Below are 28,000 nucleotides of genomic sequence, written 5' to 3'. Positions count from 1 at the left end.
ACTGTTGCAAGTTTTAAAGCAATAGCTTTGATAGTTGATGAGAAAAGTTGACTTAAACATAATACTCAACCAAGAAAATGATTTTCTAAGTCCAAAAGGGGCAATAAATCTTGCAAAAAGCAAGATGGAGTTATGTTTCTTGATGTACAGGGTCTGCTTATGATGGTGAACAAGTATTCCAAGTTTCAAAGCAATAGCTTTGATAGTTTAGGAGAAAAGTTGACCTAAACATAAAACTTAACCAAGAAATCTGATATTTTCTAAGTACAAAAGGGGCCATAAATCTTGCAAAAAGCAAGATGGAGTTATGTTTCTGGCTATACAGGGTCAGCTTATGATGGTGAACAAGTATTCCAAGTTTCAAAGCAATAGCTTTGATAGTTTAGGAGAAAAGCTGACCTAAACATAAAACTTAACCAGGCAACGCCGACGCAGACGCCGACGCCGACAACCGCTCAAGTGATGACAATAACTCATCATTTTTTTTTCAAAAAATCAGATGAGCTAAAAATGATAATACACCAGTGTAATAAAGCTTTGACGTCGAAATCATTTATAGTATCGGAGACGTTGGTCAATTTGATTTATTTATATAGTAAAAGAAAGTAGAATTGTTGATGTTTCGACAGGAAAAGCTTACATGTGACAAAAAAAACATTTGTGACATTCCACATTGAATTTATTAAACTCGTTGAATAAAAGAGCCTCGTATTTTATATTATTTTATTCAACTCGTTTAATAAATTCGATATGAAAAGACACTCATGTAATATCCTCTATAAATTCAGCGGGTTGTATTTAACGAACTGTAGTTTTCTTATATAAAAGTGAACACCCCCTTTTCTTTTTGTTTTTCTAAAGTAGCGATATAGTTCTTTATGGGAATAGAAGTCTCTGAAAATCTGATGTGCTAGAAAATGTCGAAAAACCGTTATAAAGTAAGTGCAGTTTATATGAAATAAAGAACAGCCGGATTTAGTGGTGTTCAGCCTACAGGAACTTACTGGCCCAGTGTTCATAAAACATTTTTCTGTCTCAGCTGAGTTTGAGTTGGAAATTTTAATATCAATTTTTCGAAATCTTCACGGTTAAATTCCAACTGAAACTGACATTCAATAATGAATAGTCACTTGAAAATAGTTATTAACTTAAAATTTAGTTTTATTAAAACATGCTATTTAGATACAGATGACAAATAAAGTTTCTTTATCGAACTCAGCTAAGACTGAAAATGTGTTGTGAACACGGGGCCTGGGTGTAAGGTGATCGTATACCTGAGAATAAGGTATCATTCACACGAAAGTAACTTAAATAAAGTATCACTATTCATATATTTTACGTCGGACATTTTGGTGGAACTAAGATAATTCTAAATAAGAAGCACCTGTCTATCTTTTAACAGAAGAACTGCCATGGGATGAAACGTATTTTCACAATGGTATTTCTCTAACATCCATTAGGCAATGCCGCAAAAAAGACTTAACGTCCCTGTACAAGTACTAGTACTTCAAAATAGGAAATCCTAAACGAAAATGTTTCATTTAGGCGACAGCAGCATCCAGTTTCGCGACCGGGGACAATACATAAAAAGTACTATTCCTGATGCATTTTAGTAATTTTACTAATGTTTATCACAGACATGTACATCTACATAGAAAATAAAGTGATTCAACTTACTGAAAGATTATTAAGAACAAAATATGTGACATAAGAATTTCATATATGAGTTATGTATGACTAATTTGGTAGGTAAAAAACAATGCATTTATTTAAGTAAAACACAGGACAAAAACGTTTTGACTTTCCAAAGAAAAATGAGCCAAAGAAAACACAAGTAAAACTAAGTTCTTCTGGTTGGTCAATTGAACTATTCTGTTGCAAACATAAGACATTTTAAAAAAAGTGTTGAGTCAATAAGCCGGGAAGCTAAATGACTGGCAAGAAATCTAGACAGAAAACTGGTACATATATGATCGTGTGTCTAGTACAATAGGCATAAACTGTAGATTGGGTAATAATCGCGAATGTCTTATTTTCTAGAGCGATACGCGAATTCAAAACTCGTGAACAATAGAAAGCATTATCCCCAATAGTGTAAACAACTGCGAACCGCGAATTCTTAATAACGCTAATCAGTCCAGATATTATGGAACTGTGAAATAAAAGAGACACAAAAAACGCCCAGTTTACAGTTCATCAATGAAATATCTGAATATGAGTCACTACCTTAACTTACATATTAATTTGACAACAAAGAAAAGCGTTCTGTACCGTCACGAACATTACATACACACGGTTTGCATTAAAATAAAGTTGGTTACATATCAATATAATATATTCAAACGAAGTATTTTTGTTTTAATGAACACAATGTGTATAAGATTGGCTGAAAACTACTTCCATAGAATGTCGTCTGTATACAGTTTATCATTGCTTGGTATTTCTCATGTAACATGTACATGTCGCCATAATCCGTTCCATCTTTGCATGCGTTCAGCAAATTAGCAATAAGACAAAAAAGCGTTCTGTTTCTTCAGCTGGCGTAAAAATGCTTTATAACACCCGCACTCGGGCCCGTTTGAGCTATAAATTATATCTCAAAGACTTTTGTGACAGTTTTACAGGAAAAATAAACAGAAAAAGGGTGAGTAGCAGTTTTTGTGCCTTTAAGTAGCATTAACACAAGTATTCCTTGTCCTGAGTAATCTTGGTTTGGCATAGAAGTTGTTTATTCATTGTTTCAAACACTGCCACATGTTGTTATCCTCCCATCTAAAAGCTGGGTTCTAAAGACACATCACGCATCTAAGGAACTGCAAATATAAATAAAAAGGTTCGATACAGAATAAACGTTGAAAATGGTAAACTTTCACTTACCAAACCTATTAATCAGAAGAGACAAAGATTTACAATATTCTAAGGAGGTATATACAAGAATGAAAAGGTAATAGTAAAAATCAGGAGATTGTAAATAAAAACTCACGCCGAAACCTCCAAACCTGAAATCACACAATCGAGAATATACACGAGAACATCTGAATATTGTTGGACTTTATGGATGCAGTACTATTTCAAACAAATGTAATAATGAACCATGTAATAACAACTGCATTTTTGTCTATAAAATTGTAAATTGATTTTATCTCATGTACTCTTTTACACTGACAGATGGTACACAGTTCAACATCTGTTAATACATCAGAGAACATATACATCAGAGGAGGTAAAACCTAAATACACACCAGAAGAGCGAAAGCCTCAATACACTTCGGAGGACCAAAAACCTCCATACACCTGAGATAAGCAAATACCTCCATATACTTATGAACAAAACCCTCCATCCACTTCAGAAGAGCCCATACACCTCAAATGAGTAAATATCACCATACATATCCGGAGAGTAAATTTCTCTATACATCATAAAAGCCTCCATACATCTCATAGGTGCAAACGCCTCCATACACCTCATAGGTGCAAAAGCTAACATACACCTCAGAGGTGCAAAAGCCTACATACACCTCAGAGGTGCAAAAGCCTACATACACCTCAGAGGAGCAAAAGCCTCCATACACCTCATAGGTGCAAAAGCCTACATACACCTCAGAGGTGCAAAAGCCTACATACACCTAAGAGGTGCAAAAGCCTCCATACACCTCAGAGGTGCAAAAGCCTACATACACTTCAGAGGTGCAAATGCCTACATACACCTCAGAGGAGCAAAAGCCTCCATACACCTCATAGGTGCAAAAGCCTACATACACCTCAGAAGTGCAAATGTCTCCATACATCTCAGAGGTGCAAAGGCCTTCATACACCTCAGAGGTGCAAAAGCCTACAAAAACCTCAGAGGTGCAAAAGCCTACATACACCTCAGAGGAGCAAAAGCCTCCATACATCCAGAGGAGCAAACGTCTTCATACACCTCAGAGGAGCCAAAACCTCCATACAACTCAGAGGTGCAAATGCCTCCATACATCTCAGAGGAGCAAAGGCCTTCATTCAACTCAGAGGAGCAAAAGCCTACATACACCTCAGAGGTGCATAAGCCTACATACACCTCAGAGGTGCAAAAGCCTCCATACACCTCAGAGGAGCAAAAGCCTACATACACCTCAGTAGTGCAAAAGCCCCCATACAACTCAGAGGAGCTAAAGTCTCCATACACCTCAGAGGAGCAAAGGCCTCCATACAACTCAGGGGAGCAAAAGCCTACACACACCTCAGAGGAGCAAAAGCCTCCATGCACCTCAAAGGAGCAAAGGCCTCCATACACCCGAGAGGTGCAAAAGCCTCCATACATCCAGAGGAGCAAAGTCTTCATACACCTCAGAGGAGCAAAGGCCTCCATACACCTCAGAGGAGCAAAGGCCTCCATACAACTCAGAGGAGCAAAAGCCTCCATACACCTCAGACGAGCAAAGGCCTCCATACACCTCAGCGGTGCAAAAGACTCCATACAACTCAGAGAAGCAAAAGATTCCATACACCAAAGAGGAGCAAAGGCCTCCATACACCTCAGAGGAGCAAAAGCCTCCATACACCTCAGCGGAGCAAAGGCCTCCATACACCTCAGCGGAGCAAAGGCCTCCATACAACTCAGAGAAGCAAAAGTTACCATACACCAAAGAGGAGCAAAGGCCTCCATACAACTCAGAGAAGCAAAAGATTCCATACACCAAAGAGGAGCAAAGGCCTCCATACACCTCAGAGGAGCAAAGGCCTCCATACAACTCAGCGGTGCAAAAGACTCCATACACCTCAGAGGAGCAAAGGCCTCCATACACCTCAGAGGAGCAAAGGCCTCCATACACCTCAGCGGTGCAAAAGACTCCAGCCAAGGTTATCTAAACCACTCTACGCTTCCTGGGAAAAAAACAGACCTAGTGTCACATGAAGTGTGGTTGTGGCCCCAGTGATGCTCAAACCCACGACCCCCGTGTTGAACGGCCGACACCTTAACAACTAGACCACCTCATATCAGACGAAAATATCCCGTTATGTAAAATAATATAGAACAGTAGGTTTAACTTAAGACATGCATCAAACACTTATCGGAAGTTAGTTCAACAAGGGACAGACCAACGGAAAAAAGTTTCCACCTTTCTCAAATGTCAAATGAGTGATACATTACATCTTTCAACTTCTTCAGTTACATTTTAAGCAAATTTAGTATCTGAAACGGCCCGAGCAAAACAGAAGTTGAAATCTTAATATCGTATGGAACGCCGTAGCTGTCTTCTTATGTCGGGACATTTCATTTTATCATATCAGAACATGATACAGTGTGTTATTATGTAAGGAAAGCTATGCTATTATGGTGAAGTGCGGTGTTAACTTGTTAAAACAATGTCTCATTAAGTTAACTACCATGTTATCTTGTCAAACTGTTGTGTCAACTAGTCGAAACAGTATCTTATCAGGGGCCTACGTGGCGTATTGGTTAAGGTCGCTGACTTCAAATCACTTGCCCCTCACCGAAGTGGGTTAGAGCCTCACTCGGGTCGTTGAATTCTTCATGTGAGGAAGCCATCCACCTGACTGGGATGGTAAGGCGTTAAACCAAACAAAACAAACAGTATCTTATTATGTTAAAGTAACGTGTGATCTTGTCTGCAGAACGTGTTACTATGGTAACAAATCAGTGTCATCTTGTTAAGGTACCGTGGGATTTTGTCTACCAAGCATCCCATTATGTTAAAACGGTATATTATCTTGTTGAAATGTCGCGTGATCTTGTCTACCAAGTGTGCCATTATGTTAAAACGGTATATTATCTTGTTGCAGTGTAGTGTGATCTTGTCTACCAAGCATCCCATTATGTTAAAATGGTATATCATCTTGTTGAAGTGTCGTGTGATCTTGTCTACCAAGTGTGCCATTATGTTAAAACGGTATATTATCTTGTTGAAGTGTCGTGTGATCTTGTCTACCAAGCATCCCATTATGTTAAAACGGTATATTATCTTGTTGAAATGTCGCGTGATCTTGTCTACCAAGTGTGCCATTATGTTAAAACGGTATATTATCTTGTTGCAGTGTAGTGTGATCTTGTCTTGCCATTATGTATATAAGCTCTATCATCTGTGTTGTAACCTTGTCAAAATAGTGCCTTATTATGTTAAAATAGTATGTTATCATTTCAAAGTGTGATTTTAACTTGTCCAAATAGTGTCTAATTATGTTGACAAGCTATGTTATTATGTCAAAGTTGTGATTTAACTTGTCCAAATAGTGTCTTATTAATATGTCAAAAATCAGCTATCATGTCAAAGTATCCAGCCTGCTATTATGTTAAAAAGCTATGTTATCATGTCAAAGTGTGATGTAATCTTGTCCAAATAGCGTCTTATTATGTCAATTAGGCATGTTATCATGTCAAAGCTTGGTGTTAACTTGTCAAACAGTGTCAAAAAGGTATGTTATTTTGTTACAATATCATTTGACCGTGGCTAGCCTTTAAACATAATAACACGTTTTGTAGACAAGATCACATGGTACGTTGATATGATAACAAAGCTTTTTGGCATAATAAGACACTATTTGGACAAGTTAACATCACACTTTGACATGATGTTAGCTTTCTACATAATAAGACACTGTTGTTTTGACAAGTTAACAAGACATCTTGAGAAGATAACATGACTAGTTAACATAACAGAAACTGTTTTGAGAAGTTATCACCACATATTGACATGATAACATAATTTCTTAACATAATAAGGCACAGTAATGATAAGTTTACACCACATTTTGACAAGATAGCCTGAAATGTCCTGACATAAGACAGCTGCGGCGTTCCATAATATTTATATAGATATAAATAGATGCATAGATTTGCATTATCAAAAACAAAATGTAATAAAACAGGACACATCTGCGTTTTGCTAATTCAGAAACTACTTGAAAAGGTTTATGTGACAATAATAAGGGGAACTTGCATACCTAAGGTGCCATCTGAATTTATTTTTGGTAAAATCACACCGAATTAGATCACATATGCATAAAAACGAAAATAAAGAGCTTTAAACGGTCTTTCCTAATATAATACTTTTATACGAAATTTATTTGCAAGGACATTTTTTAAAGCAACATATTAGTTAGATGATTTCAGTTCTTTCCGGAAGATGACAGCATATTGCTACGATATGTGTCTACCTACTTCACATTTATATTGAAGCCAAGTGCCAAATCCTTAATTAATACTAAAGGTTAACCTTCAGAATATGTTTACAGGTAATCATTGTTACAAATAGAGCACACAAATTTGTGACAAAGGGTAATTACAGTCAAATCTGTGCTAAAGACTGCCTGTCACCAGAAACCACCTCACCTTAAAGATCACTAGTTTCATATTCGATTTTAAACAGTTGCTGCGAATATATCCTTTAAATAACGACAGTGCTGTTACTGTATCTAGCATGGTCTTTATAGACAGGTTTTACAATAAGACTTACATCATCATATCCATACATGCAGGACCCAGTCTCACAGCCTCCATTCGAACATCTGTCTCTTTTTCTGAAGGCATCTGAATTCAAAGAGAAGCAAATGCAATTACATACTAAACAAAAATCCGGAAACGGTTTTTAAAGAGTCTCGTGCACACTTTTTCGGATTTTTTTCCTCTCAAAAATCCTTAAAAATTTGGCACCGTGAAAGTGACTACTGTTACAAAGATGTTGACGTTTGATTTTTGAAAGACATCCTACTATATTACCATAAATATTGTGCAGAAGAAAGTAAACCGTTGCAACGCTTTTGAAATAACGAAGAAAATCAACATTCTTCTTGCCTTGTAACCAATATCTAACACTTATTTTCACTCACTTTATTATTTTAGTGTCAGATACATATTTTATGCCAAACTTGGTGGAAATGAATATGTTGACAATTTTCACCCCAACTGCGGGCTAGCAGCTTTAAATAATAGAAATAACAATACTTTAATCATACTTTTCAAAACTTTCAAAAATTTCATGATATCTTGATCAGCTTTAACCTTTAGTCTGCTGTCGCCTGTAGATCTTGATATATATTGCGAAATCATAAATGTTCATGGGGAGAGGGGGGAGCAATTTTCATGGATTTCGTAGTTGCGTCGAACCATAAAATAATGGTTCATAATCAAATTCCAACGATCTAATGAAATAATAATCATTTTATCTTCAAATGCAGAAATCCATGAATTCATATCACAACAAAATTGCTTTTTGCATAAACCACAAAGTCACATGGCCCGCGAAATTCAATGCTTACATAATCTTATACCTTGCTCCGAAATTTTTTAAGGTCGAACAAACAATAATATATTTACTTTCAAATCTCACTGGCTTAAAAATGAATGTACTTTTAATTTAATCAAAATACATCAAAACAATAAAATGATCAGGAACGAGTACATGTACGTAACCGCATAAAGAGTAAAAAGAGTAATACAAAGCCATATAAATAAATATTATATCTGTATACACACGTTTTCGCACCAAGAGTGACACAATTTTGGACACAAAATTATATCAATAGATTGCATACAGTCTACGTGCGTAATCGCACACAGTGACACAAAATGTATATCAACAGATCATAATATACCAGTTTACGCGCCTAATCGCACAATGTGACACAAAATTATATCAATAGATCGTATACCAGTGTACGTGCGTAATCGCACACAGAGTGACACAAATTCTTATCAATAGCACATAACAACATGCAAAAATAGACAAACAAGAAATGCCTTTAAAAAGACAAACGGCGTAGAGGTAATACTGCGCATGGAATAATCAAAATTAAACAGAATGTACAGACAGAACAAAATCGGATATGCATGTATGAACACATTATTCATTTGCAAATATTTCAACTAAGCAACAAATGTAAAAGATCAGTAGGTATCCTTTCAGTGATAGAAGGTCGAAATGATTTGACGTCCTGTGCTGATGATTTTAAAGTAATTTCGTGTTGGGTCAGAATGCCCCATAATTAACCGACTAGCATAATATCTCCAGTAACTGTTGAAATCTTTTTTATTTGGGTAAAGTAATAGGTAAATACTTATATTTATGATGGAACTCAATTTGCACATTGTTGTTGTTTGCATAGTCATTATTTTCATTGAATTTAAGATTTTTCAGCTGACCTATTGGCCAACACTGGTGTTTTTATTGTTTTCGCCTGCACTTACCAGAGCGAAGCCCAGTGGGGAGCGACCTCGGTGTCAAATAGTGTTAGGAATTACTCAGTTTCGTGAAATTATAACACAGAATTAATAACTTTTCTGCTTTATTTTCACAAAGAACATAAATTTTACGGATGTGTAAAAGTCTGTACAGTGACAAAGAAACCAGGTACACTGGCTCTACAGTTACAACCAGCCACACATTCATCTGTAAGCGAGTACGCAACGGGGATGAAATTTACTTCTTTTGCTTTATCTTGTGATGATAAATTACTACAGATTATAAAGTTGGAATAAATCGTTTTAGTTTTGGGTGATAAAATTACTAAATATCCCTTGTTTAATATGTGCTTTCTGATATTCAATTTTATTTAACAGTCGGAAATAAATGGTTTATCTTTTCGGCGCGCACCTGTTTCGTGCCCCGATTACTACAGAATGTAGGTCAAAATCCATGTTATACAGCTACGCCGAAAAAAAATCATATTACCTGTATACGCACGCAATCGCACACATAGCGACACAAAATCATCAAAAGCTATTAACGTGCGAACTTGGCCATTGACAGCATGAGCTCTTGAGTAACGCTTCAACAACGTTGTCATTACGTCTGGACTTATACGGTAACCTGAAATGTAATAGAGTATTATCACATGTCTGACGTAGTGTTGAAATAACGCGGTGTTTTATTTTTGGTATTACACTATTAGATTTTGACGTTGACACCGCTTAAAATAGATGGCATTCAATGTGCGTTTGTTTATAATACTTAAAGAAAGAAGTTCGATATTTCAAAAGATAAGGCTAGCCTATGATAAAGTAGTGGTAAGGGGCGCCGGCTTTAAATCACTTATCTTCACAGCCGTGGTTAACCTGGTATGGGTGTAGAATATTTTCATATCATGAAGTCATCCAGCTGGAATATGGAAAGTTGGTGGTTCTAGCCAGGTGCCCGCCAGAGTCTTAAATAATGACAACTAGCTCTTCTTCCAACATTAAACTTTTTCAAAAGCAGTCATACTGTACTGTATGGTGTACATTTTGTCAGTGTGACTGAATACCAACATAACAAAGTAAAATCTCAGCATTGAAAACATAGCGAGCCGAAAGCGTACTTAAATTAAATAAAATCTAGATAAAGACAAATATTTATTCCATATTCCATTTCTCAGCTGTACATGAAAATGACGGAAAACACATTGATTATTACATTACGTCATCACATACGGAACAAAAAACAAAATACGATTTAGTAAATGTGAAAATTCCCTCACCAAAAGCACTGACAACGTTATTAAGCTCGTGAGATTCAATATACCCCGACTTGTCCGTATCGTACCGTCTAAACATGTTGTGCCATGCTAGAATACACCGCTGTAGCTCCATAAACTCTGGCCACTGCATAAATCCATCTGGGTTCCGCTTGTGTTTAGTTAAGGGTTGATCAACATAAACTTTAATGTTTCGAAATTATTCAGAAACATTGTGGATAATTCAGCATTTTGATAAACGTTCTTAACAACTTTGAATATAAAAAAAAAACAGAAGAAAATGTGCCGTTTCATGAGAAAACCTGTATTAGTTACATGACATAATTCTTGAATAACAAGTAGTTTGAAATACTGGAAAGTCATTGTTTGCAGAAACTAGAAATAAGTTATCTAAGGCAAATCAGATTCTACCATATCTTACAAATAAATGTTATTTGTGTTGTCATGGCAACCGAAATTCCAAAGCAACCATGCACCATGGGAATAAACAGGTGTATAGATAAAAGGTCCCTGGTGAAACCAGAAACACATGGTTAAGTTATTTTTTAGTAAAATCATTCAAAACTGTTTCTAAATATTCAAACGTATGACGTTCAGTTAGTGATACGCATAATTTGTCTCATACATGACATGAAAGATACAAGCCAAGCCCGAGGTAAAAGAATGTTCTTCATGAATATTTTGTTATCTCAATTTTGATATTTTGCCATTAATACTGGTTTTGTCATGGAACGGCCCCTATCAATTACCATAAATATGTGAAATATACTATATTTATATTATATTATCGGCTGGCGCCTCGGTCAATATTCATATATCTCGCGGTGAACATTTTTCATATCACCCTCTCAGGAATGCAATATTTATTTTATTATACCGAAAGATTATAAGGGTCAAAGCATTTACTGGAAAATCAACATAATGATTTATCTAACATTAAAAAGTAATTACTAACCAAATAATGAAGACAGAATTAAAGACTCTTTACTTGTCAGCACTCATAATTTGTGGCGACTTGACCGAGGCGCCAGCCTCATATTTCGAGGAATGCATTTTTATATATTATTATACCTCACATAAATGTCTAGTGCAAATTTCCCATTAGTTTTACTTGAATAATATATCATATTCCCCAGCGATTTTATATCACATGCGCAAAATCGTTATTTTCAATTTCTGCGCAGGTGATATGATCCATAATTTCATATCACATGCGCAACAGCGTTATTTTGTTTTTCTGCGCATGTGATATTATTTTTTCATATCACCCGTTGAGAGATTGATACTTTCGCATTGATTAAAAGACGAGTCGATAAATTTTCAGACGAGGCGCTTACATAATTATACTTTAGGATTAATACCCTTTTCTGGCATGTGAGAACACGACCGAATTTTCTTTTTTATGCTACGTGCAAAATATTTCGAAAACAAATTTTCATCAAATATCGAATTGAAACTACCACAATAAGTTTGGAAATGATCTGACTAAGAAAATAAGTGCTTACACTTATATGTTTCGTTTAGAAAAAAGAAAGTTATCGCTGTTTTTCGAATGCTACTGATTGACACAATGTTGAAATATTAGAATAAATATAGAGGTCAGCGATATGTAAACGTCCCGACTAAATCTATATCTCGCGGTGAACATTTTTCATATCACCCTCTCAGGAATGCAATATTTATTGTATTATACCGGAAGCTTATAAGGGTCAAAGCATTTACTGGAAAATCAACATAATAATTTAACATAAAAATGTAATTACTAACCAAATAATGAAGACAGATTTAAAGAGTCTTTACTTGTTAGCATTCATAAATTGTGGCGACTTTGCTGTGTAATAAGACTTTTTTGACAGATTAAGTCGAGACGTTTTCATATCGCTGACCCCTATATTTATTCTAATATTTCAACATTGCGTCAATCAGTAGCATTAGAAAAACGGCGATAACTTTCTTTTTTCTAAACGAAACATATAAGTGTGAGCACTCATTTTTTTAGTTAGATCATTTCCAAACTTATTGTGGTAGTTTCAATTCAATATTTGATGAAAACTTGTTTTCGAAATATTTTGCACGTAGCATAAAAAAGAAAAATCGGCCGTGTTCGCAAATGCAAGAGCACCAGAAAAGGGTAATTTAATCCTAACGTATGATTATATAAGCGTCTCGTCTGAAATCAGTCTCTAAACGGGTGATATGAAAAAATAATATCATATGCGCATAAAAACAAAATAACGCTGTTGCGCATGCGATATGAAATTATGGATCATATCACCTGCGCAGAAATTGAAAATAACGCTTTTGCGCATGTGATATAAAATCACTGGGGAATATGATATATTATTCAAGTTAAACTAATGGGAAATTTGCATTGGACATTTATGTGAGGTGTAATAAATATATATATATATATACAGTTCGTTTTTGTAAACATCGTGTTTGTAAACATTAAAGATTACGTTTTGTAACCTTAACTCCGGCTTCCATAATTTAAAGTTTCTAGTATAAGAAAAACGTGAGCTCAAGCTAAAACAAAACATAATCAGAAAGTAGTAAGATCATTTTGTAAGTAGAGAAAGTTTAGTTTGAAAAAGTGCAAATACGCATGACCTAGTAAACGAACTGTATATATTATACAGTTTTATTTATACGACCGCATTGACCGGCTTAATAACGGAGCTTTACCGTATAAACATAAACCGTTATGAAACAGGCATAACAGACTGGTGTAACAGACACGTGTTCAGCAGAAGAAAATATAAAAATAACAGACGCAAATTACACTCGAAATCAAACACCTACATACAAATGACTAGGTTCAGAACATGGAGAATTTAAAAACCTGAAAACAAACATATTAAACAGAGAGTTTAAAAACAGATGCATCGCTTACCTGTCAATGAAAGCAATAACTAAAGTGAAATAAATTGAGTGAAAATCTAGCATTATTCAGGCAGGCAAGGGAGTGACACAATGTGGCTACTTGTCATTATTCAGGCAGGAAAGGGAGCGACATAATGTGGCTACTTGTCATTATTCAGGCAGGCAAGGGAGTGGCATAATGTGGCTACTTGTCATTATTCAGGCAGGCAAGGGAGTGGCACAATGTGGCTACTTGTCGTTATTCAGGCAGGCAAGGGAATAACATAATGTGGCTACTTGTCATTATTCAGGCAGGCAAGGGAGTAACATAATGTGACTACTTGTCATTATTCAGGCAGGCAAGGGAGTGACACTACTTGTCATTATTCAGGCAGCACAAGGGAGTGACATAATGTGGCTACTTGTCATTATTCAGACAGGCAAGGGAGTGACTCTACTTGTCATTATTCAGGCAGGCAAAGGAGTGACTCTACTTGTCATTATTCAGGCAGGCAAGGGAGTGACATAATGTGGCTACTTGTCATTATTCAGGCAGGCAAGGGAGTGACTCTACTTGTCATTATTCAGGCAGGCAAGGGAGTGACATAATGTGGCTTCTTGTCATTATTCAGGCAGCCAAGGGAGTGACACTACTTGTCATTATTCAGGCAGCCAAGGGAGTGACACAATGTGGCTACTTGTCATCATTCAGGCAGCCAAGGGAGTGGCACTACTGGTCATTATTCAGGCAGCCAAGGGAGTGACATAATATGGCAACTTGTCATTATTCAGGCAGCCAAGGGAATGACACTACTTGTCATTATTCAGGCAGCACAAGGGAGTGGCATAATGTGGCTACTTGTCATTATTCAGGCAGGCAAGGGAGTGACTCTACTTGTCATTGTTCAGGCAGGCAAGGGAGTGACATAATGTGGCTACTTGTCATTATTCAGGCAGCCAAGGGAGTGACACTACTTGTCATTATTCAGGCAGCCAAGGGAGTGACACAATGTGGCTACTTGTCATTATTCAGGCAGCCAAGGGAGTGACACAATGTGGCTACTTAAGTCAAGTACAAAATAGAACAAAAATGAATCTGGAAAATAAAACTGACTGGCTGCCTAAGTCAAATGACTGCAAAATACAGGTGGTCGCTAATGCAGGTTTGACTGTATAGCAGGATTTAATATATTTAAAAAGACGAAGAAGTTATATGCCTGCGGAATAGAAGCCCGAGTGAATCTTTCTACGCGACGAAACTGATTCGGGGTGTTTAAATACAAGGTCTTGCTATATGTTATTTCGATTCTAATGTCTTTTGTAGAAAGCAATATTTGCTGGTCAATGTATGAAAATACACGCCCCGCGAAATACTTTACGTGTGCGTAGACATCAAGTGACTTATTCTGTGACAGTGTGTGTCTAGGTAACTGATTCAGTGTGAATTAAATGTATCACCGTTGTGTTACATCATTTCATTTCTGAAATGTCTTTGAAATAAAATAATATATCAAATATGGTAGCATTCCTATGTCGACGATATTCGATATTGTAGTATTTTGATGGACATATTAAGCAGGATTTTCCATATTAGAATTATGAAATAAAACACGATAGAAAATACATTGACAAGCAGGAACGTAAGACGACATATCTATATATAAAAGGATACATCTAACATAGCCATCATGACGCTACATAGTTCTCGACTCCAAGTAACTGAAAAAAAAAATGATACGACCATTCAAACTTTCGAAGAACGCTTTAAGACTATTCGGTAAAAGTTGAACTTTTTCGGATGATTAGACTTTTTAAATCAATATTTCAATCTGACATTTATAGGAAAGTGTAGCAGTTAAGCACGTTTATTACAGATATGGATGGACACATCTATCACTCCTACAATGATCTGTCCGTAAATAAAATGTTCACATTTTTTCTTGATAAGTAATTAAATAATATTTAATAAACGTGTTTGTATAGAACTGCATGCCCAGCTGCCATGTTTTCCTAAATGATTGAATTAGAGGATTAGATCTATATTTCATATCTATATTTGCATATTTTCATTAAGAAATAACATATCTCAAACAGTGATATATCGCTGAAAAATCACTGTTTGGAGTTTAGATGCGAAGGAATTATATCACGAGAGCGCGAGAAAATTATATCATGAGAGCGCAACCCAAGTGATATAATAATACGCATCTGATCGACAATGATTTTATTCAAGAGCAATATCACTGTTTTCTCTGTTTAAGGTATATAACTTTATCAAGGATTATTATCTTAATCCTTTAATTAAATAATTCCCTGATTTTTTTGTGTTTTTTTTTCAGCGCGACGTTATGATGTTTAACGCTGTGACGTAATAATTTGAACGCACAAACAGTGCATACGTTGCATAATAACACACGGTTTCAGTCTTCTACGTTGAAAAGGGAAATAAATCGGGTCGTGTCAGAATTGTCAATTAACAGAGCATAATTTAGACTTACTGTTATAGTAAGCCTTTATTGATCCTGTTTGGTTAAGAATGTTGCACAAGTCTTCCGATTGGATACCTTGAGCCATCTGAAAGTAGCATAAAACACATGCACTCTGATATCATCACACGAAAAGTACGTAAATAAGTAAGTTAATTGCTCATTAATTAAGAGTGCCCCAACTATTTTTCATGATTGTGATTCTCATTATAAGAATATACTACACAAAATAATTGGATCAAAATGTTGTTTAATTCGCTTTTTTTGAAGCTCGTCAAGGGGACTTTTTGCTCACGAGTGGGTCTTGTATGAGTAAATCTGTAAATACATGTATAATACATTTATTTCAATTCAATGATAATCAAACTATCTATCAGATAATGGCGGACAACAAGGTTATGTGACGTTATTGGATAAGTATGTTACGGCATCCGTCAGTGGAACACTGAGTCGTAGATTACACGTAAATAACACTGAAACTCTGTGACCAAAGAAATTCTTTTATTTCACTCTATGACACAAAGTAAACGTGGGGGAGAAAATATCAAGGTCCTCACCGTGGGTTGACCTCCAAAACTCATGATACTTAGGACGACACTCTAACAATGTCGCTTAAGGATAAACCCAACAGCCGCTGAGGCTGTTGGATGTGGCTTATAAGCCTACTATCACTGCTATATAATACTTTGGTCAAAGAACATCATAATCATAATGGAGTTCATAAACAGAACTTTAAACTGACGCTGAGTTATGATCGTAGGTTGCAAATTCCGGCGGGCTTGTGATTGAGCCGCGGTCTCCACAGTCCATTACCAAGGTGCCACTACTGGTTCAGGAAGAATATACAAAGAAAACCTGCTCTACAATTAATGAAAGATATATTTTCAACCAAGAGGATGTTTACACACTGAACATACCGTATTTGCTTGGTCTCTGTTGACATAATGTGCAAATATGCCGGCCAGTTCTGCTTCACCACTCATATTATATGCCTGAAATTACCAAAAAAAACATCAAGCTAAGTAATATAAATAAATGGAGGTTATCAAAACTGTTAATCTTTATCATGCAGGACACGACTGATTTTGCCTTTGCGACCAATGTAGATCATGATCTGCACTGTTCGCCATTCAGTCAGTATCTTTTTGGTAAACATCCCTTTTAACAGTTAATGGTATTGTCCAAATTGAAAGACGGACAAGTCCATTATAGAAATTTAGCAGTGTAAGGGTTAATACTGTATTGCTAAAATAAAAAAAAACAGCAAGTCACTGCTACAAAGGTCCAGTCAGGCATGCCAGGCATGCAATACTGAACCTGATACAAAACTTTATAGTTCACAGTTTATTTTGCTAGCTTAATATTCGTGGAACACATTGCCGCTAATGTATACTTAACGACATTGTAATCCATCATATGTTGTATTTTTTTCTCAACAAAATCAAACTATGCCATCATAAATTTATGTATTTTACGGCATCAACCCAGTTTTGAAAAGTCACAAAAATATACTAAAAGGTAATGTGTAGAATTTTAAAACTAGCCGAAAAGACTGCGATGGAAGAAGTTGACAACAAACCAAATTTACATCGTTGTCGTGTCCTTTAAAGTAACAGCCTTATTACAACAGTAACTGTTATATGGAATGTTGTATTCGACTCAAGCAGATTTGCTGCAAGACCGGTATCACCGACACCCGAATACAATATTCCATACAGAGCTACTTTAATGACCCTTTTATTATATACCTCCATGCACTAGAACTTACTTTCCAAAAAAATGAAGCCACACGGCGATAATCTGACTTGGAACTCTTTCATTTAGTACACCTTTAAAACGTCATGGCGTCATTTCTGGATTCCCACGCTTCGGTTACATGAGAAATTTACTGATTTAACAGCGTAATAAAATGTTTCCTGTCAAGGTAAAAGTAATGTGATTGTTTGAAGGTTTATGATGGAGAGTATTAACGCCCACATTTCATTTACTTACACAAGGCAGTCTGAAAGACAGCTATGTCCCCCGCCGCTGTTATGGATAGTGAAAGGGTTCATGGTATTGGATGGAAGCATTGACGTTGTTGATTAAGTATATTTTATAGTGCATGTATGACGACATCAACGAATTTGTTCCAAATCTTTGACCTTGATTTGTGACCTTGACCTTGAGTCGACATGGCTGGCTCATAAGTTCTGCACATCGTCTTGATGAGGTGATCATTTGACCAAAGTTTCATGAAATTCATGAAAATCCTTCGAGGGGTTTAAACCATTCCTATAACCCCTCCCCCCCCCCCCCCCCCCGCCCCCCACTCGTGGCGGGGGATTAAAAATCAGGTCATCAATATTAATGAAAGAAGATTGTAAACACATATGATACGGGAATTAATTTCAACATAGTACAATATCACTCCGGGAGAACTACGTTCCGACGTAAGTCATGTCTCAACGATATCATGTGACATATCTCAACGATTTCGTTGCGGTGTCGCTCCGTATGACCTTGTTGATTCATTTAATATTATGTGCAATGAAGCATTGATTCTACGTTTTCATAACTGAAAAGATGAATTTGAAGTGTGGAAGCTATATTAGCTTTTTGGAGCATTTTGGAAGATACAACGAGCTAGTTACAAATAAACTTATGTAAGCTACATAAATGTTGCAAGGCCGCAACGATAACAGACAATATGTGACAACGTCTCACATACAGTGTTGCGAAGTCTAAACAATATACTTACCGTTTTAACTTTTAGAAAATTCTTATGTACATCTTATCTTTACGTCGAGAACATTTCTTGACACTTTCATAAATGACTGGATGACGTCTGAGCAAGGTACAACAATTTAATCAGTATGACAAATGTATTTGTCGTTATCATTTTACACATTAATTATAGCCATACGCAGGCTGGAGTAAATTTGAAATGGATGCATAAATTCATATAAAGTTTCAGCATGAAAATTACGTAAAGTTGTTGCTGTACAATAGAAACAATTATGTTTAGGTGTTCGCTATAGAAATACTTTCATTTATATCAAAGTCCATGGAATGTTGTAAGCATTGTCGGTGGATCCTTCACAATATTTGTGTTCTGCTGAACCATTACTCATACATTCAGTTTTGAAAAAAAGTGCATACATGTTATGCATTTCAATGTTTACATTCTACGTTAAAAGCGGATAGAGAACCTGTCAGGTTTTAATACTTGGAAAAACATTACAATTTAATTATTTATACTTTACTGCATGTCTTTCTTCCTCGTCCTTTTTAAACAAACACATTTCCTGAAAATTTTATTAATTCGATTTGTTTCATCACCCAATTTCCTTTTTAGATTCACAAAACTTGTGCATTTACTAAGATATGCCAAACTTATGCAGCTTACTGCATTACCTTTTAACTTTTCTTTTTCAAACTCAATTCATAAAAGTCGTTCTGTAACTCGAATATCTTTCATTTTGTCGTTTTAGTGAATCGCCCTTTTCCTTTCTTAATTGGAACCACTGCCTTACCCTTGCATGATCGTAAGAGGCGACAAATAGGGTTTTAACACTTGGTTTTGCTGTAACTCTGTGATTCCAGCAGGTATGCAAATTTTGATTCCATACCTCATGTTTTTATTTCGATGTAATGAGATGTGAAACCAAAATTTGTAGTCCTGTTTGGCTCCATATAACCTATACTGTGTTGGTGCGCCGTAAAACCCAAATAAATAAATAAATCTTCCTTTCTTAAATTGAAAGTCATGCAAAAATAAGCATTTATTTTAATTCAGATAGATTTGAAAAAAACAACAAACATTTAAAATGGCATTGTATATTCTGTGCACCCACAGTAAGTTAAAACGTGAAAAGCCTCCGCAGTCAATGGTCGCTGACTTCGAACCACTTGCCATCGCAACTATGTGCTTGAACTTAAGCTTTAAGTGTGGGATTTTCATGTAAGATATCCATCCAGTACGCTTGCAGTAGGTCGTTTGCTCTACAAAGATGCCCGTCCGTATATGAAATAATGTTCAGAAGGGCACCTAGGTCTTTCCATCACCATGAACCTTAATATATTTAATTGTCTCGGACACCGGTAATCAAAACTGTATAGATAATCAGGATCGTGAAGCATTACTTCCAGAACTTTGCACATAAATTAGCTATTTCGCAACAAAAGTTTTCGTCACTTTGCGCAGGCGTATTGCTAATTTTGCCCGCAAATACTATTTACTATTACGTGCGAATGTATTAGGAAGCTGTTGCATACCGTATTTTACAAATAATAATAGAAATTTAAAGCAAATAGTACATTTTTGTAGCACTCCCTCTTATTGTTAAGTATTAACGCACAGCACATGAAATTAACGTCCGAAAGCTGAAGTGACGTCATGACGTTTCAGTCATATGGGAAAATTAGACCCATCGATTTTTCACACTAGTGAAAATATTTTATATAGCGCAAAGAAGGAGCATTTTACTTTATTTAAATTCATGGAAAAAGTATTATAGGTATTTTAGCTTTGCAAACGATGTGATAATATTCAATGCATTGTCTTTCTTATGAATATTTTATTTTAAAAATGAATTTAAAAGAAAATGGTCTTTTTTGAGTATACTTTATGACTGTCTATCTACAATTAGAAATATAGTAAAATATGGATAATTTGCTGAAATTTCTTCTGTTTAACAAAGAATAAATAGATTCTTATGTGTGCTTAAAGACCTTTGCAAACGACTTAGTAATCTATATTCATTTAGCTATTGTTTCATACTAATTTCAGTTTTCTAAGTGAAGAAGAAAATGGTCTTTTTTAAGTATTTTGCAGATGAGTATAGGTTTGTTTTCCTTATCGGAAAGACTCGAACATTCTCGTATGTTTCCGTCAATTCTTACGGAATTTAAGCTCCTTAACGGTAAAGACTGATATCTTCTCACCCGCTAAACAGCACACATGTACGGATTTATAAATTAGTGGACGCTCCATAATATGATTTGTTTACAGCCAATAGTCAATTTTAAACAGTTTGAGGATCGAAGTTCAAAATTTAAAAAAGAAACGTTGAAATTTTAGGCGGCATATTTTGGGCAAGTTAGAAGTAGAAAATCAAAATTCAAATTTTGAAAGGATGATGTTGAATTTCGCTTACATTGAATTTCGCACAGACTCGGAAATCGAAATAAAAATAAAACAAATCGTCGAATTTCGAGGCAGAATTGAAATTAGATCCAGCAGGATGACCGAAATTCAAATATTTTGAGGGGAGCGGTCGTCCAGTGAATAATCATGGTGTCAGCCGCTCAACCCAGGGGTCGTGGGTTCGAGCATCTGTGAAAGGGGTCACGACCATGACTTCTCATATGACACCAGTACTGGGTTTTCCCGGAAGCTTGCTGTTTAAAAGATAGTTTCACATTCAATTCCAGTTTTAAATTCGATTGCTTTGAAAATTAGAGCATGCTTGAAATATAATACCGAGAATAATCTATTTAGATTTTTAACAAGGAGCTGTGTTCAATAAACGCTTGATGCTCCCGGTGGCATCCTTGTCGATACAAAGCAACCTAAGTCCAAAACGAGGTTAAGTTTAAGGTCAAGGTCAAACTGAGGTCAGGTGATGTCTGATGATGAGGAATGGTCACAGGTTACATCTGCATTAGTATCAAGTCATTCTAGTAAGGGGTATTGATGCTAGACGAAACGGTCCCATTTTGTTAACCTCGTACGGATGGACGGACGAACGAACGAACGGACGGACAGGACAATCACTATATGCCTCCCGCATTAGTAGATGCTTGGGGCATAAAAACTTGAATTTCGATATATCCGATCTTGCACGATTTTTAATCTTTGAATCTTGAGCAGATCGCAGTTTCAGTATTATACTGAAATTCAGCTTTTGAAGTACGATCTTCGAGATGGCTCGACACTAATTGCTTGCTCGATATTTCATTTAAATATCAATCTTGGAACAGGCTGTTCATTCAATACGAAATCGAAATTTGGCTTTTGGAATATTATAAATTTCGCTCACTGAGCTGGCCCAAAATTAAAAGCTATTTTGCAATTTGACGTTTTTCGATCTTCAGGTGTAACGTAGGATCAAAATTCGGTAAGTTATGAAGTTAAATTTCGACGTTCGAGCTGGCATAAAATTCTAAGCTAGTTGGACACCGCTCACGACATAATAATAAATGTGCAGTTATTTGATTACATAAAAAAGCTACTTAAAATCTTTATTTCATAATCATGAACATCAAAGAAAGTATTATAAAAGCGAGTTTCCATCTGATTGTAAGAAAGTAGAAATTACTTTTGGAAAGTCATTGTTTGGTTTTATAATAATGTTTGTTGAGAATACCGTTATAAATGGTATTCTGATTAAACCACCAACAACCATTTAGGTTTCTATTTTCTGATCTATCTTTGCAATCACTGTAAATTAGACTTAACAATATCCCTAAATCCATATGGTCAAAAGTATTAATGTAACGGTACATTGGTGGAGAAGGGTTAGACATCGACCTGAAAAACGGAGTAGGCCGAAAACTAGCGAACAGTCTCGACAGCCGATTTACCTGGTCAAACGTATTATCGGTTTTAGTGGTGATTTTCACGATGGGTCTAATTTTCCCATATGATCCATTGATGACAAAGATATGGACCGGACACGCCCATCAATGCACTATCCCTTAACGTCTAAGTGTGACCTTGACCTTTGAGCTACGGACCTGGGTCTTGCGCGCGACACGTCGTCTTACTGTGGTACACATTCATGCCAAGTTATTTGAAAATCCATCCATCGATGACAAAGATATGGACCGGACACGCCCATCAATGCACTATCCTTTAACGTCTAAGTGTGACCTTGACCTTTGAGCTACGGACCTGGGTCTTGCACGCGACACGTCGTCTTACTGTGGTACACATTCATGCCAAGTTATTTGAAAATCCATCCATCGATGACAAAGATATGGACCGGACACGAAAATTGCGGACAGACTGACAGACCAACAGACTGACAGACTGACAGACGGAGAGACGGTTCAAAAACTATATGCCTCCCTTCGGGGGCATGAAAAGCCGTTTAAAACGGTCATTGCGGCTTCTGTTTATGCATCAATAATGGCACAGTGCGCCTCACGCGCCATAATCAGAATGGCCCCGGGTAACCGGCTGCCAGTGTGTTCTAATGTTGACGTCATGTGGCAACATTATTATGGCGATTGAAAGGGCGTTGAATCATTTTCAGATCGATTGTCAAATATTTATGGCGCTAATGATAAAAAGCAATACAAATAATGCTTTTAAGTTTTTGAAAATATGTGAAATGAAAATACCAAGATATATATGAAGCGAAGGTTTATAATAAAAAGGTCAATAAACGGCTGATTGTGCCTTATAGCCATACTGGTACACATAGTTTCATAATAGCCCTCGGGCTAAAGCCATATAGGCGTGCCATTATGGCAAGAAAGCACAACCCAGTCATGCATTAACCTCTTAGTAATTCTTCGTGAAATGTTTTTTTTTCCCAACCCTAAACTATGCTTTATGTAAGAAAGGAAAACTATCAAGGCATTTGATTTTATACAATGTATAGCCTCTTATACAAATAATATAGTAACTGAAAAGCTGTAGTAAATGCTAGTACCAATAAACATTGCACTTTAAACTTTTCTTACAATATTATAGGTACACATGTAATAAACGGGTAATTACACTGATTAACCGATACATATTGACATAGAACGCTTTCATATCGGACGTGGATGTTTTCTAAACGTTGTAATAGAAAGAATCGTGTGATGTCCATGGTGTCCACGCGCACGTTGCGACAACAAGCTGAGGTCAACTTCGCGGAAAATATTAATGCACGTCAGTTTGAATTATTTGTTACATTTTCGAAGAAATTCTGGTATTTTCCGTTTTTCGTAACAAAACGATAATTAAGACATAAAGTAATCATTTGGAAGTGGATATATAATTAAAAGGTTATCAATTTTGTATGTAAGTATATGCACTTGTTCTTTCACGGATAATATTGCCTTCCTAAAGTACCGCTGCAGAACAAGGCATATATTCACATACAAAGTAAAATAAATATTGATATTCCAGTTTCATATCGGATATGTGTCGCCAATTGTGACGTCAGTTTCATGGATTTCGTCACGTTTTTAAGTTCTTTAACTAGGACATTTTCAGTTCCACTCGGGCTAAAGAACAGAATTTATATCATTGATATAATGAATAATACACGTGTAGTAATTGTAAAAGGTTTTTAGATTTGCATCGAGAAATATGCATTCATTCTTCACTAAGTCGCGCAATATTCTTATATGTCTGCTGCAGAACACGTTCATATTTCAATATACAAATTTAATAACCTACAATTACATACTCACGTCATGTTGCTTAGCTGCCTCCTGTGCTTCAAAAGAATCGTTTTACAGACTTTATAATAATTAAGGTGTGCGCATTCGATAGTATAAGTGAACTCCGCGCCACCTCGTACATATTGCTTTCATTTTGACAAAGATATCTTGGTTTCTGGTATATTTTACTCGAACAGCAATGTTTTAAGCCGCAAGTTTTCGATGAGTGTCAGTAACGCTTACTTGTGTCGCGTTTAGAGTTAGTAACATCATCGGTTAGAGTGAGGAACATGATATTAAATAAATATTGCGTGTTTATGATAAAGCAGTTGCAGAAATACATTTCTAAGCTTAAAACTGGCACTGCTTTTAATCGACTCATTGACTGTCTGTAATTATTGCTTTTGTAAAAAGTGTAGTATATATTTTTTTATTCTGTTAAATAGCAAAATGCTTCCTTGTTCTCAATAACAGACGACTGTTTATTAAATCTAAATGTTTTATTCAATTTATGCGATTACTTTTAGAATCTGAAAACATGTTCATGTCAAGACACAGGTAAATATAATCAAAGTAGTTATTATATATGAAAATTATGTAAGCCCTGTCATATAGAGCGATACCGTAACCAAACGTCGTTGAGATATGTCACCTGATATCGTTGAGACATGACTTACGTTGGAACGTAGTTCTCCCGGAGTGAATATGGAATTTCTGTTCTGCCTTTTCGTTTTTATTTGTGAAATACAAGCAGTATATTTACAGAATTTATATACGTATATAACAATTTTGAGCATAAAAATGTGTGTTTGTTATTTAACCATATCCAAAGAAAAATAAGTACGTACAGGCCTGTGTTCTTACAAATGATATTCACCCGTTTTCTAAAAACGCTACTTGTGTGCATTTGTGTGACTGTTTAAAAATTGGGAGAGGTAGGAAACTTAATAAAATTTGATCTTTGCATAATTTGATAACTTCAAAAGTTTTAATTTGTTATTTATAACATTTACAATATTTTGTGGATCTTTACATCACACATGGAAACAAATCTGACTGACGTATAAGTTACAATTGCCGAATTAGTTAATATTTAAAAACAAAAACAAACAAAAAACACGGCCACGGTAAAGCCATGCCAAACTAAATCGATTTTTAATGTCTTTGGGCTGGTTTGGTTTTGTCTGTCTGGCCGAAAAAACAAACGCTAATTACAAAACTACTATATTAGTTTGCTTACTTAATAAATACTGTATATATGTTACAATACATTCGGGTATATTTTTTCATAAGCTATCAGAAAGTTTCTGGGATTTTTTTTAGCTGTCAGAGGACGCATTGTGGGACTCATGTCAATCTGTAAATAAACGAATGATATTGATATTGGATTTGGATACTATTGTAGGCCTAATTAAATTACGACTAAAGGTAACAGTTTATGGACTTTATTCTTAATTTTCCTGTCATTTGATATTTTATTTTTTTTAGAAAAAAAACTAGATATTTAATTAACTATAAAAAGTGATGAATTAGACTAAATATCAACAACTACATTAACATAAAATGTTCAGTAACTTTAAAGACCCTAACATCATTCTAACAATTAGTGTATGCATTTTAGAAGGTGGTTTGTAAATAGGTTATTGAATCTGGCGTCGAGTTGGAAGCACAAGTGCTTGAAAATTGCTATTTAAAATATCAAATGATATGATACTTAATTAATTATAAATTAACTGTTTTTAAATGTGCAAGCCATCACTTGACTTGATAACAAATTTATTATAACAAATTTATTATGTCCTGTAAATGTCAATAATAATAAGTAATTTCCCTAAATTCCCGAGGGGTTTGAAAACTGGTAACTCGATGGTACATACCCAATTTAGTCTGGCCTAATACGTGGCAATTTAATACATTATTTATATCATAACATATCATTAACACATATACATTTATAGCCAAATTATTTATATCATAACAGTTGTAATGAATTATGCGTTTAAATATACCTCTAACGTTCATTGTAAAAAAGCGACAACAAAATACATTGAACTGACCTGCCATGCATTCATTTGAAATACGTTTTGTTGAAAAAAATTGCCATAATTTCCATAAGTTTGACTTGCTCCTTGTGCTTGCTGTCCGGCATACTGTGGATGATGTTGCTGGTAATGCTGCTGCTGCTGTTGGTTAAAATGTCCAGCATGCTGCTGATAATTCCACGCCATTTTTATATGTAAAACGCCGACAAAATGACTGTTTACATTTGCTAATGGGACAATTAAAATCGATCAACCTATGAATACAAGGTAATCCGCATAGTTTATTTACATCATGACGTCACATCACTATGGATTAAATAAGGGAAGCAACTTTTGAAAAACCGTCCAGGTATCTGAGACCTGTGTGTTAATCTTAGTATAATATCGGATTTACTGCAAATCCACTATCGATTACAAGAATAACTTTGGTTATAATGAAGGCTCAGCAATAATTAACGCGCAGTCGATATTTATATATATCTGTAGACTCTGACAGGTCATGACATTATATTGATATTTTAAAATTAAACTTGACATACTGGCTTCTAATTTGAAGCTTAACCGTTTGTTTGAATTGTCTGTTTTATGTTAGAGTTATTAACCTGCCGTTGATCGAACACTTCTTTCATGTGTACGGTGCTTCGTTACAGAAGTATAAAACGGTAGATTATGTACAGGCAAGAGTGCTTAATTAATTAGAAATAGCCTTGATTAATAATAACGTAGAATAACACGAAAATAGGCCTACATGTTTCTTCATAATTCAAACGAAATCTAAGTAGTTCGTATAGACGAACTGTTTCATATTGTATATTTTCATTCATGATTACACGGGTAAAATATGATATTAAAGACAATGAAAATGCATGCCGGTGTAATGAAGTATTTCGACCCCCACAGAATAATGATCCCCCGGTCATTATTCTATAGAAAAAGTGACCCCCGGTCATAGTATTATGACCTCCAGATCATAGTACATGTACTATGACTCCCCACGTAGAGTAAATTGAACCTCACGAAGAATATTGACTCCCATAAAAAAACGACCCCGGTCATTTGGTCAAATTTAGTGATAACTCCTGTATCTAAGGCCTAACTGCTGCATTTTATGCCCCCACTCGGGGGAGGGTAGCATATAGATTTGCCTTTGTCCGTCCGTCCGTCCGTCCGTCCTTCCGTTTGACCATTAGCCCCAGATACCATCACTTGACACAGAAATCAGAGCATTCCGCAACGGGAAAAGGGATTCTATTTCTAGACGCTGTATCTTGGTGTATACATTTTTTTCAGGAAAATAACACAGGTGCCCGTCCAGTCTTGGTGCCCATATGGGTGCCGCCCCCTCAAAAAAAATAAATAAAATAAAAAATTAAAAACACTGTTTTAAGCCTAAAACGGAAAAAAAAAATTTCCCTATATATACTCTTATATGGAGTATATATAGGGGAAAAAATTTTTTCCAATTTTTTTTTTTTTTTTTTTTTCGTTTTAGGCTTAAAACAGTGTTTTTATTTTTTTTTTTTTTTTTTTGAGGGGGCGGCACCCATATGGGCACCAAGACTGGACGGGCACCTGTGGAAAATAACAATTCACAATACGTTCACAACACACCAGTGTCAATAATCCCTGCAAACTTTGGTATGAAGTAATTCTTCAGAAGAAAACTGCACAAGAAACTGCTAGCATAGAACTTAGTATTAATAGAAGTTGCAATACTTAGCAGTGGCAGTAAAGTACGGTAGCGGCAACAATAGAAAGTAGTAGTAGTAGTAGTAGTAGTAGTAGTAGTAGTAGTGG

At 35.6% G+C, this 28,000-nt stretch overlaps 1 protein-coding gene across 1 annotated transcript; it reads right to left on the bottom strand.

Annotated features, from left to right (window-relative positions):
* Positions 1 to 1,603: 1,603 nt before the first annotated feature.
* Positions 1,604 to 26,481, bottom strand: LOC123531810 (sorcin-like). The gene is made up of 8 exons (XM_045313069.2): positions 26,219 to 26,481; positions 16,715 to 16,789; positions 15,810 to 15,885; positions 14,984 to 15,030; positions 10,453 to 10,600; positions 9,669 to 9,806; positions 7,455 to 7,528; positions 1,604 to 2,813 (listed from the first exon to the last, which is right to left on the bottom strand). Exons 1-8 carry the CDS (start codon positions 26,387 to 26,389, stop codon positions 2,787 to 2,789), a joined length of 756 nt encoding a protein of 251 aa, XP_045169004.1. The 5' UTR covers positions 26,390 to 26,481; the 3' UTR covers positions 1,604 to 2,786.
* Positions 26,482 to 28,000: the final 1,519 nt, after the last annotated feature.

Source organism: Mercenaria mercenaria, chromosome 11 (genome assembly GCF_021730395.1).
Source record: "Mercenaria mercenaria strain notata chromosome 11, MADL_Memer_1, whole genome shotgun sequence".
NCBI lineage: Eukaryota > Metazoa > Mollusca > Bivalvia > Venerida > Veneridae > Mercenaria > Mercenaria mercenaria.
This window is presented reverse-complemented; position numbering and strand designations above follow the sequence as displayed.